The sequence below is a fragment of the Dichomitus squalens genome (assembly GCF_000275845.1).
Source record: "Dichomitus squalens LYAD-421 SS1 unplaced genomic scaffold DICSQscaffold_4, whole genome shotgun sequence".
NCBI lineage: Eukaryota > Fungi > Basidiomycota > Agaricomycetes > Polyporales > Polyporaceae > Dichomitus > Dichomitus squalens.
Window position 1 is genome coordinate 1,264,641 of NW_006766886.1, and position 11,495 is coordinate 1,276,135.

The 11,495-nt window shown below is 55.6% G+C and overlaps 5 protein-coding genes across 5 annotated transcripts; 1 reads left to right on the forward strand and 4 right to left on the reverse strand.

The window, feature by feature from the left end:
* Positions 1-53: 53 nt before the first annotated feature.
* Positions 54-1,977, reverse strand: DICSQDRAFT_100246 (adenine nucleotide transporter; the record flags this gene model as incomplete). The annotated part of the gene is made up of 6 exons (XM_007362584.1): positions 54-312; positions 380-568; positions 639-1,171; positions 1,224-1,369; positions 1,420-1,440; positions 1,904-1,977. 6 exons carry the CDS (start codon positions 1,975-1,977, stop codon positions 184-186), a joined length of 1,092 nt encoding a protein of 363 aa, XP_007362646.1. The 3' UTR covers positions 54-183.
* Positions 1,978-2,862: 885 nt separating this feature from the next.
* Positions 2,863-3,592, reverse strand: DICSQDRAFT_51898 (uncharacterized protein; the record flags this gene model as incomplete). The annotated part of the gene is made up of 2 exons (XM_007362585.1): positions 2,863-3,417; positions 3,482-3,592. Coding segments are annotated over 2 exons (666 nt in total), but the record flags the coding sequence as incomplete, so codon positions are not given.
* Positions 3,593-4,487: 895 nt separating this feature from the next.
* Positions 4,488-5,836, reverse strand: DICSQDRAFT_144577 (uncharacterized protein; the record flags this gene model as incomplete). Its single annotated transcript, XM_007362586.1, has 4 exons — positions 4,488-4,593; positions 4,654-4,930; positions 4,991-5,693; positions 5,756-5,836. 4 exons carry the CDS (start codon positions 5,834-5,836, stop codon positions 4,488-4,490), a joined length of 1,167 nt encoding a protein of 388 aa, XP_007362648.1.
* A 665-nt stretch (positions 5,837-6,501) lies between these two features.
* On the forward strand, positions 6,502-8,661 carry DICSQDRAFT_144578 (uncharacterized protein; the record flags this gene model as incomplete). The annotated part of the gene is made up of 7 exons (XM_007362587.1): positions 6,502-6,786; positions 6,866-7,143; positions 7,201-7,390; positions 7,450-7,467; positions 7,572-7,889; positions 8,253-8,458; positions 8,637-8,661. 7 exons carry the CDS (start codon positions 6,502-6,504, stop codon positions 8,659-8,661), a joined length of 1,320 nt encoding a protein of 439 aa, XP_007362649.1.
* A 356-nt stretch (positions 8,662-9,017) lies between these two features.
* DICSQDRAFT_133566 (uncharacterized protein) lies at positions 9,018-9,995 on the reverse strand. The gene is made up of 4 exons (XM_007362588.1): positions 9,889-9,995; positions 9,726-9,825; positions 9,540-9,618; positions 9,018-9,473 (listed from the first exon to the last, which is right to left on the reverse strand). Exons 1-4 carry the CDS (start codon positions 9,898-9,900, stop codon positions 9,455-9,457), a joined length of 210 nt encoding a protein of 69 aa, XP_007362650.1. The 5' UTR covers positions 9,901-9,995; the 3' UTR covers positions 9,018-9,454.
* Between the last annotated feature and the right edge of the window lie 1,500 nt (positions 9,996-11,495).

Consider the following 11,495-nt stretch of genomic DNA (forward strand, 5'->3'; position numbering starts at 1 on the left):
ATGACCCTCGGAAGGCTACTGGGGTCCAGGCATACGTATTCTATAATCGCGAAGGAAATATAACATTGTTGAGAGTGAGGCATATCAGCAACTCACATGAGCATACTGGAACTGAGGAACCATTGCAATGAATTGATAAGTATTCTATGTGCAAGATACAACATATGGCGCCCCGCCACCCCTCTACGGCTTAACGCCCTGGAGACGGTAGAAAAGCATCATGATGGCCAAGGCGTAGTGCTCAAACTGGTCCTTGGACATGAACAGCAGGGCCTGCGTCAAAACCGCCTTGACCAGCTGCGCACTCATCCCCTGCAAAAGATATACGGAATGTCAGGCACTCGACCGCAACAATCGCGATTGCAAACGAACGACGCACCTGGTACCAACCGACGAAGCCCTTCCGCCGCCATACGCGGGCGAGCACCGTCAGCGCACCGACGTGGTGGCCGCCCTTGTGATGGGGCTTGTTGTGCTTCGGAAGGGGGAGATGCTCCTCTTCCGCTTCCTCGATATCAGCGGAACGCGCCTGGATGCGCACCTTCGCCATGATATACGGATAGGTGACCTACAAAAGTACATGGGAAACAGTCAGCCGTCACCCTACACATCGAGTCAAGGCAACAGAGCACACGTACCACAGTAGCCAGAGCCTTGCTGATCGCCCCGACGGTGAACGACATCCACGGGCTGAGCTTCGCGTTCATGTTCGTCTCGCCCTTGGCGAGGAGCAGCAAGCTCTTCACGCGCTCGAACATCCCGTACGTGATCGCCGGGTTCACGGTGAGCACCAGCCCGGGCTTCAGTCCGAGCCATAGGCCCGTCACGCCCTCCTCCGCGACGATCTCGCGCGCGACCCCCAGGAACGAGTCGTCGTACTCCTCCTCCTCCTCCTCCTCGTCAGCGTTCGCCTCAAGATCGCCCTCCTTCGCCGGCGCCTTGCCCTTGCCCTTTGCTTTGGGGCGGTCGGGAGCGCGCCCGACCTGCTGCCGGGTCGCGATAACGGCGACGGGGATGGTGAAGACCTGCGCGAGCGCGCCTGCGACCGCACCCAGGGCGAGCTCTGCCGCCGTGCTTAGTGGTGGGGCTGACACGCCTGCTGGGCGTTTGACGGCGAGACGCTTTATATACGACGTGCGGATGAACGAGTAGAAGAAGAAGTACGCGTATTCTGATAAGGGGGTGAGAGGTAGAATAGGATGATGTGGAGGTGACGGACGTACGCATGGAGAAGGTGTTGAGCATGGTGGCTAGGAACCCCCTGTAGTACCCGAACAGGCCCTCCTCCCGGAGTATGCTCTCGAGCACAGCGAGCACGCTCAGCTTTTCTCCGGAATCACCTGTGCTTGCCTGTATCCGCGTCTTCACGCTACGGCGATGTCAGGAGTATTACATCATAAGGATGAAGGTCGTGCTCACATATCAAGAGGGTACACAACGCTGCAACATAGGGAAGCAGTCAGCCAAGTGCTTTACGGATACTATCGGCAGTATATGAGATGTAAGCTAGCAGCGACCTGGAGTGGTATCATAACAGAGACAGTTCGTGTTGTAGTCGCAAATGAAGGCACCGTGATGTCATCTATTGCTTCCTTCCGGAAGAGATGTGCCTCAGCAACCGTCGACGAATGGAAGTCGGTACTTGGGCATCAGGTCACAACTTCGCGATTCGGACAGGTAGAGCTTAGACACAGGGAGCATAGTGCACATCATATGAGCGTGCCCGACATGTTCTGAGCAGACCCTCGAAGGCATGCCAGTGCTCGCAGCTGGGGTGATATGCCTCTTCACTAACACACGACTGCCCCCACCTCTAGCCCCTGCGCCATACCTGGCCTTACGCCTAGCCTCGCGCCCCGCCCCGCCTGGAACTGCGCATGTATCAGACCAACAGAATACTCACGCGTTACTGAAGCATGCTCCCAACGCTCCGGCCAACGCGGACCCGAATGGCGTGAGTTGTGTAGGTTTCGACATCCCGGGTCCGTAGCAGCGAAAGACGGCCAGACAAGCAGGAGCAGGAATTGGGATCCCAAAGGAACGAAGCAAGTCAGTAGATATGTCGGCCGCTGACACTCGAGCTGCCCCGCGGGGCGCAAGAGAGTCGGACGAAGCAAGGACCGGGTGCCGGTCTCGGCGACCGGTGGCCCGCCTAACCTTCACATGCATCGTACCACCCTAACCCTACCTCCCCTCTTTCTCCGTTCTCACCTGTGGACATCATACATATCATGTCCATACCTCGAGACTCTTCAAGCATCATGTGTATCATCAAAACTCTGGTCGTTTGCCAGGTGTTCAACTCAGCAGCCATCTGTCTCCTATAGCTGCGTATTCTGCAGTCTGGCCGCTAGTCGATCGTCCGTGGCGCACCCCGAGAATGCGGAGGGGCCCGGTAGGAATCCACGACCGGACAGAAAACGCTCGGAGATGTAGCGGCCATGATGTGACGCTACGGCGTTGACTACTCAGGCTGACAACACCCAGACGCTTCCACCCTTTGTAACCTACCAGGCAGGCTGTGACGATTTGCCTTGCAGCGCGCTATGCCCAATGTAGCTTAAGTCTGGCGTATCTATGGAAAATGAACCCCTGGAGGGAATTCAATAATTGGCACTATGACTGCCAAGCCCGCTTCCTGGACACCGCCAGGACAGGGGAGCCTCAATCCGTCTCACGTTACACTCTAAGTCGTTGAACTCTGCCAGGTAGGCCGCAACAACTCTTAGCATGTAAGTCAAGTATACACGATCATATTCCACAAAGTTGATACAGAGACCAAGTCGCTATGGTGTGCCATAATCAAGCAGTGGTCTTGCGCTTGAGCCCGGGATGGTCCTTCCAAAGCTCCACCTGTACGTCCTATCGGCACGAAATGTCAACGACCGCAACCGCCGTATACGGAGTTATAGCACTAACCTCTTCCCAGGAGTTTTGGAAACTGGGCCGCTCCGTCACATCTTGGACATACCTGTTGAACCGCGCATACTTTTCCCCCGCAAGCGCCGCCCGAAGCTTGTCGCCCTCCTCCTGGCTGTACGCGCCCAGGTTCTTGCGCAGGAACAGCATCAGGCGGGCAAGCCAGGGCCCGACAGCGCAGTCTGCAATTGAGAACTGCCCGATGGCGAACCCCGTCGGGTGGAGGACCGCCTGGAATTTGTCCACAGCTTGCAGCACGGACTCACAAGGATGGGCCAGGAAGAATGCGGCTCTGAAGGCATGGTGGACGTAGTTCTCGTAATACGCGATCACTCGGCGGGCCTTAGCGCGGAGCACGGGGTCCGCGGGCAAGAGGTCCGACTCGGGGTAGATGTCCGCGAGGAACTCGAGTAGTGCGAGGGACTCGGTGAGCTTCTCGGACTCAGGTGAGGGTTGGTCCGATGGGACATCGGGCCCGCCGTAGGTGATAGCGGGGATCTGCGAGGCGGTACTAAACGGTAAGTAGATTGTTTCATCGTCGGTGATGGAGGGCAATACCGACCTTTCCGAGGGGATTAATCGTATAGTACCAGTGAGGCTTGTTGCCCTTCTCTTTGCCAAATTCGTGGATTTTGTATTGCGCCCCAGCTTCATCTAGGGCAATCCGGACCTGGGAGAATCAGGCTCAACCGAGGAGAGCGCGCAACTTCTGTCAGCGATCGCCTTGCTACTCACCCGTTGGGCGTACGGAGAGTACTGTGCGAATCATAGCATGGCGTCAGTACCGATATAGACGTGGACACATACCAAACTCTCTTACGGTTGCAGTATAGAGGGTGAGCTGTTTTGTGGCGGCCATGATAGTGGCTGTTGTGTCAGGGGTAGCAAGCGGGGCGCAAGCTTTTATACCTCTTTGTCGTCTCACCAGCGGCAAGTCGGTCAAGGACCCCAATGTAATCATGCGGACTGCGCTGGGGTTGGTCCGCACAGCCTTCCCAACTCTCTAGACTTCAGCTGGGGTGAAGTTATCAAAACGTAGAGCGTATCGTCACAGCCCAAGTATCCATCGAAAGCAACGGATGATAATGACACGAGCGTATAAGCCAACTACCGAACCCCAAAGCATTGCCGTGGTGCCCCCTAAGGAACAAGGACCTGCGTCTACCAATCCAAAGTCTTTCGATGACGGTTGCTTGGATAGGCACAATGCAGGTCGCGTCACGCTTGATCATTAGTGGACGCCAAACTGCCCGCTGCAACGAGTCTAAGAACATACATACCCCCTACGATTCCTAGTTGGCCATCCTCATCACCTTGAACTAAGTTACGCGCTAAGGGTGTCGGCGATTAGGACTAAATGATTGACACTGACCTTCGGGTGCGATGCGGCTGACATGTTGTTAAGAGCATGGTCTTCACACTTGACGAACAAGCAACAGTGACGCGAACATGTTCACACCTGAACGTGGTTCGCACTGCAATCCAGCCATGGGGTAAGAGGTCCCAGCACAGCTACAGTGTAATTCCAGGACACGTCAACGAGCAGGAACCATACTCCGCAAAAAGCACTATGAAGACGCAGAGCCGGCCGGAGCTGAGGCGGGGCTTCTGTTGTCAGGCTTCCGCCGATTCTCCCAAGGGTATTTCCATTTCGGGCCCGCCACCGTCTTGAGGCTGCGCCACACGCCTCGTGTGAGTATTGTGCCGATGCAGCAAGTCGACTCTGTCACGTACTCGTTCCAGGACCACGCATACGCCCACTTTCCACCAGTCTTCCCCATCTGTAACAACCGCGAGGCCACGCTCTCCCGTTGACGGGGCGGTTTCTTGGACAAGAACGCGTGCTCCAGCCCGTTGAACTTGATACATTGGCCAGTTTGGGGCGGTTCGAAGTTGCCGTTGTATCGCTCAGCATAGTGCACTGGCTCCACGATGCGCAGGACACGCAAAGCCAGGTAACCTTTTGTATCCCGTCCGCGTCGATTCTCGAATTGACACAAGAGGACGCCAGCTGGGTGATATCATAGTGAGCATGTGCTAACGACGAGCGTCGCAGTCTACGAACACGTACATTTGAACGGATACACTTCTCCCGAAAATATCTGATTCGCGTAGATGTGGCCAATGCCTTTTTGGGTGACTAAGAAGATCTTGTGCGTCGGGTTCGCCAGGTCGAGATAGAACGGCTGCCACGTTCTAAACAAAAGCTGGGAGAAGGCGCCAAGGGTGGAATTCGCCACCGACTCTGCCAGCCCTACACAGCAATCATATAGCTGTGGAGGCACGTAGCCATCCTGTTGTAGAACCTGCACGATGCTGGTGTACCGCGGCGATGTCGCCAGGGCGATGAGTGGGATATGCCAAGGCGTTCCGTACGGTGTCAATAGGTCCTGGCCACGGAGGTGCCCGTTCAGATCTGGTGTCTGGGCGATGCGGAAACGGAGCCCGCTTGCGACAGGATAACGGTGCTGGTGAAAGTACAGGAAGCCGCGGGTGTTAACAGGAAATGGGAAGTAGGCTATTTCCCGGCGCTTGGGTTCTTCGTGCCGCCAAACCTTGCGCCAATAGTTGATGTAGGGGAAGTTCAGGCCATCGTGTGACGTTGAGGGGCTTGCCTCGTCATCTCTGGCATCCGCGAGTACGCCACGTGAATCAGACAGGTCAAGGTAGTCCTCTTGCTGGAACCGGCCATGATATAGTGTGCGGAGAGGAAGAGGACGGTGGGAGCGAATGCGGTAGTCGATGGTAATAGAAGGATAGGGAGTTCGCGGCGACTGTGCACTGTCGGTGTTATCACTCGGCGCAGAAGGAGATGGGTTTGCTTCAAGATACTCACCGTTTGTGAGGTAGTGTAGTATGCTACTCGTAGAGGCCCTGCGCGGCGAGCTACGGTCTTGGTGGCGGTCTGGAGGAACATGGAACCGAGGCTGCAGCAGCGTTGTTAGACCCTAATCACGTCCTGACTCCCTGTGCTGTTGCCTGTACTGCCCGATACACGATCCCTAGTATATCCTTTGCCCTAGATTAGCTACGTTTCCATGCAGGAGGGAGAGACCGTTGTAAGGTAGACGCGAGTGAGTGCGTAGATGGTGGACCAGTAGACCGTGACGGAGGTGGGCGGCTACTACATAGTCGCCGTCCGCCGCTTGACAAGAGTCTAGGCTCGCCTATAGGATATTTGCTTCTTTCTCCCATCTCCAATTCCAACCACACTCATCTGCAATCATTGCTCTATTTCGTGTTCTTAAGTGCAGTGTTTGCATGCATCGCAAAGCTTTCGCCGGCATTTCTTCCAGTGGCCGTGGCAGCATAAGAGCCACAACGATGGAGGCGTCTCGATGATGAGTAGAACATGTAGCGAAGGGTCTCGGTTCAGTGCTTGCGACGCCTGGGAGGTTGTAAGTGCGTATACTTTGATAGGAGCGAGGTCTGCGTATCTTCCCTCCTCTTGCCAATTCACACCCTGCTAGAGCACGGGAATATGAGGGTTTCGTGCCTGGTCCCCACGCTGCCCGAGTTGCACTACTGTGTCAACGCTGTGCTCCTATTTCCCGCCGCACTCAACTCTTTCCGAAACCGCCTATGGCTGAAGTATCCACGAATCCCGTCCCTGGCTACTCGGATACACAATCAACTGCGCCTGAGGATGATCCAGACCTTCCCAATTATTCCGCGCGATCGCGAGCGCAGTTCACAGAGCAGACATTTCAACTCGAGGATATGAAATCTCGTGGATGGCTTTGGCTGAAAGTGAACAGTCGGTCGAAGGCCAACCAGTTGCCACTATTCTATGACCGTGATACTCTCTCCGGGACAGTCGAGATAGACTTCGATAAGGTTGATGGGGCGAAGACCGTAACTGTCTCTGTGAGTCCATTGTGGATTGACGATTTTCTCGTCTTTCTCGACATTCGGACACTGATTAGACGCCTCCACGGCGCGACAGGTCTTCGCCGGAGTTACAGCCGTAGGTCAGGAGGAAGTCAGGTTTTTAGAGATTACCCACCAGCTATGGAGTGCGAAGGGCTCGCCAAAGCTGCCGGGAAAACACTCCTACCCCTATGCAATCACACTCCCCAGCGATGCATCTGTAGTCGAACGGGGTAAGAAGCCCGCGCGGACATTCCCTCTCCCACCGAGCTTTTCAGAGCGTGCAAGTCCGGCTTACATTGACTACAAGCTAGTCGTTACGGTAAAGAAGGGCTCGTTCCGGGTTAACCAGGTGTATGTACATTACTAAGATTGTACGAATGATTACTCAAGTCATGCAATCGTATTCAGCTTAGCAACGACCTTCGTGTACATGCCGCTCATCCGAGCCGATCCTCCTTCCCCGCTGCGGGAACTCTCCTACAGAGAAGGCGTCCCGCTGATAGGACCTCAAGGTGATCCCGGAGGGTGGAAAGTTTTTCCCCCTGTAAAGGTTGCAGGAACCCTTTTTGACACTCGCACAGTCGAGCTAGAATGCACGGCATGTCTTTTCGAGACACCTCGCTTAACTGGTAGCAGCTGAGCACGTTCTTTCTTTAGCTGGCGTTTGCTACTCCCGTAAGTTTCAACGTCTAGAGCTTCCCCGAAGTCCCCAGTGACGCCTAAAGAAGCTGATTCTCCACTTTCATACCTATTCACCCACTACCGAACGTGTCCCGCAGCTGTCTTACGCCCTCGGCAGCCCTATTCCTATCACACTCACTCTCAAGGGCAGCGATGAACAAGGCCTTGATCTTCTTTCGACGCCCTCTGCCGTTCGGCTTCGCCTTATCCGCGTGCGCCTGGTCGGCTCTCATGCGATCCTGGACGACGATAGCACTGGGCGGAGCAACAACATGTTCCGGGACTCCGTGGGTAGTGCATTCTTTTGGCTATCGGACGAGGGCGCCCCCGAAGCCGGGGTACGCGTACTTCAGGGTGAGCTCGAGGTCAAGAACTCTCTCAAGCTACCATTTGTCTTCCCGCGGTTCTCCGTTAGGGTGAGTCCGCTGATGGTGGTTTCGTGATACCGCCTGCGCTCTACTTCACACTGCCGCAGACGAGATCCTGCTATGTTCTGCTTCGCTTTGGTGGTGTACAGCGTTGCTGACTCGGCTGTGTCCATGTTATTGCTTCACACCCTCGCCCGGCCGTATATCCGCACCGGACTTCGTAATCCCGGGTCCCGCTCTGCCCTGCCTCGCGCTGACCCTCGAAACCATACTCATTGCGGGACACCTCCGCCGCAATCCTACATCTCGCCTCATACGGCAAATTGACATGTGACATTGGTTGCGGACGCCCCCGCCCGACACGGCCTGTCACTGCGCTCACCGGCCACCTATGATGTGAACCCCTTGCAGTACGCTCTCGTCCTGTTACAGTTCCAGGCGCCCGGCTTCGCCCCAGCCTCCTCTGACGTCGAGCCGCTGATCAGCGAGCGCGTCACGATCACGGGCCTGAACGCGCCCGGCGTCGTCCCGCGGTCCTACGCACCCCCGGGATACGTACATGCGGAGGAGGGCGACTACAACACGGCCATGGGGTATTTGGAGAACGGGAACCAGAGGTGCGTTTCGCATTTCGCGTCTGGGCACGGATCTACTCGGAGCGCCACCACTGCGGCCTCGAGTTACACTCCGACGTGGAGCGCCTCTCCGTCGACCGTCAGGGTTCGGGCAGGGACGAAGCGGGCGTTGACAATGGTTCGTCTGACGATGACTGACGGAGACGTCGGTGATGTCTAGATTTTACCACCATCATGGCTTCTGAAGCGCAGCCGGACAGAAGGAGGTCGCAGCATTCACAGCGCCACGCCAAAGGTGCTACGTCATGTACAACAGCTGTGTATGGCCTTGGCATACAGTGCAATCTCCTCGTTACGCAGTAGTACGGCGTTTGTAACAGTCTTTCGAAATTTTCTGAAAGCTTCCGCAAGGAGGGACCGCAGTGATGATGCAAGGACTGTGCTTAGCCTGTCATGAGAAGAAATCCTCTGCAACCGTACACGAACGCCTCATGAGCCGAAAGACCGGTGACTGCCAAGATGGGCTCATCAAGTTGATGCTCTCAGGACATGCAAACTCGTTAGAGAGTCAGACTACGCAATTGCGATTATTATTGGTATTAGCACTATAGAAGGAATACGATAAGTATACGAGTAGAAACAATCGGGGCCAGTTGATGACGCAACGGGGGACAGTCTAGAAGTCTACAGCTACAGGAGGCACGTCGGCGTTATTTCGCCTAGGAGCAATTAACCAAGTCCGTATGGAGCATTATTAGTAGCAATTATCAAGAATTAGCGATGTGAAAGCAGAGTCAAAGATGTAACAGCGAATGCGAAGACGAGTGTCGAGATACAGAGAACACAAATGCAGTACGCCCACGAAGGGTCAGACGGAGGTCGGGGACCAAGGCTGGACTGCCGTCCTTGTCCGCAGAGACGTACACGCGGCCTGAGACATGCGCCAGGGGAGGTGGCGGCGGTTACGGGGTTCACGCTGAACCGGTCGGCAGCCGACACGCAGCGCAAGACTACGCGCGGCGACAGAGCGATCAAACTCTAAGGCTTCTGCCCGGACCTACACCATTCGAGTGAGATGAAAGATGAGATGGGGTCAACAGGATACATCTCAACCAGGACTTACACAGGTACGTAGGCACACGCAAGCCCGCGACGGTTGCAGTTTGCGCATATCGGTCGGCCGTCGCACTTGAGCTTGCGACCTGTTGCGACAGTCAAGGATCAGTGTTAGTAGCTGACGGACGTGCAGCATGACATTGATGCGACAGTACAGCGCAATGTCCGGAGTGCAGTTTGCAAGAGGACTCACCACGGCAAAATGTACATGCCATCGGCGTGCGACGGGGAGTTCGAGGGACGTAGGATTCGCCGTCAGAGTCATCATTACGGTGACCGTTAGACTGCTGATACTGTGTGGCGCCGAAGTTAACGTTCAAACGTCAGGACGGATCAAAGCTCAGCGATGTGCTTACCCTAGGATCCATTTGGGCAGAAGCTGGTAGAGGACAGGCTGCTAGAACCGCTCGGGCTCGTGCTAATAGGGATTACGCCAAAGGCTATAGTAAGGCCTCAAGCCGCGTGAAAGAGTAGATGAAAAGCGAGCTGCAGGGCTGCAGTGGGCTGGCGGAAGACGCTACCGATGTTGAATCATCCACCCCTAGTCGTGTCAGCTATATATCCCCTGCACAGATGCATATCATCAACGCAATATTGTCGCGCGGCTAATGCAAATCGGGGAAAGAGCTGGCTCAGGGTCGAGTACACTACAGAACTAGACTTTGGCTGCGACGCCGTGACGGTAACGGTGACGAGGGCAAGGAGGCCCGGAACGTGTTTCGCGTTTCAGCGCCATGGATCTATCCGACGAGGGTCCTCCCAATCTCGACGAGGGCGGCCCGTGGGTTCTGTCACGGACTGACATACCTTAGACTGCGGCACATCATCCTAACGACACTCAGGCCCATGCTCCCGCGAGCGCGACTATCCCACCCGGACTTGCACAGGGCCTCTGCCATGCGCAGTTTATAGCGGACATACGCATGCTAGAAACGAACGCGTGGGTAGCCCAAACGCGATTACCTCATAGCCTCCCTGCTCGAAAATAAGCTCTTGGATTCTTGATGCGATTCGCATCACCGCATCCCAGTGCGCCCCACGTCCCTGGCCTGATGTTCACAGACCACACCGCAGTATGACATGGAGTCCGCGGAGACAGCACAGTCAGATATTCGGAAACTGCTGGCCGGCCATTTGAGTGCTGTGCGCTAACGAGAGCAGCATGTTGCGCCCACCGTACATCGCAAGATATTGCATCCCGTTCTGGGCCATGTCCACGGACTCGGAAGTCGTCTGAAATGAGCGACAGATTGCCATGGTTCGGGGACCAGACTGTAACACCAGACAAGTCCAATCAGCGTAACGCTGCAACAGGGTGCACGTCGCTTCACCAGGTCCGCCGTCGTCTACGCCGATCGTCGCTACTGTAGGTCACTCCGGCTTATATGTACTTAGGGGAACGGGTAGAGTATAGACGAAATGAGGATCGTGTTGGGATCATGTTAGAGCGTCGCGGACTTCAAGGCTGCCTCGAAGCTTTTGTTAAGCGCACCACGGGCGGTCGGGTGCATGTTTACGAGCCGGAAGCCAAGCCGCTCAGGCCGAGGAGCGGGTCCGCGCATGCTGGAGTGGACTATGCGAATTGCAAAATATCGAGACTGTTGAGTCCGGCGAGTCTGCCGGAGTCTGGCGGACTCCGGGGATCACATGACGTTCTCGGGAAGCACCCTTGGCGCCCAGACACCTAGACCTGTGCCATCACTCCATCTCGGTAATTTACGTCTCGCCCCCCGCCTATTGGCTGTCCATACATATTATATCATATCGCATAGCGTAGAAGTCTATTCTTATGATATCTTCGATTTCCATGCATGGTTACCTGAAGGTCGCTCCCGCAAGTCTGGGGTATTGAGGTTTTCGCGACGCAGCTGATTCATTGACACCACCTTGCATGAGGACAAATCGTAGTGAGAAGACGATGTTTGTAGAGGCCCTCATCGGAGAGCTATAGAGCGCTATCACC

Coding starts and splice junctions, on each gene's coding strand:
- DICSQDRAFT_133566 (XM_007362588.1), bottom strand. Junction 9,619..9,725: donor GGCATGTACATTTTGCCGTG/GTGAGTCCTCTT, acceptor CTGTCGCAACAG/GTCGCAAGCTCAAGTGCGAC.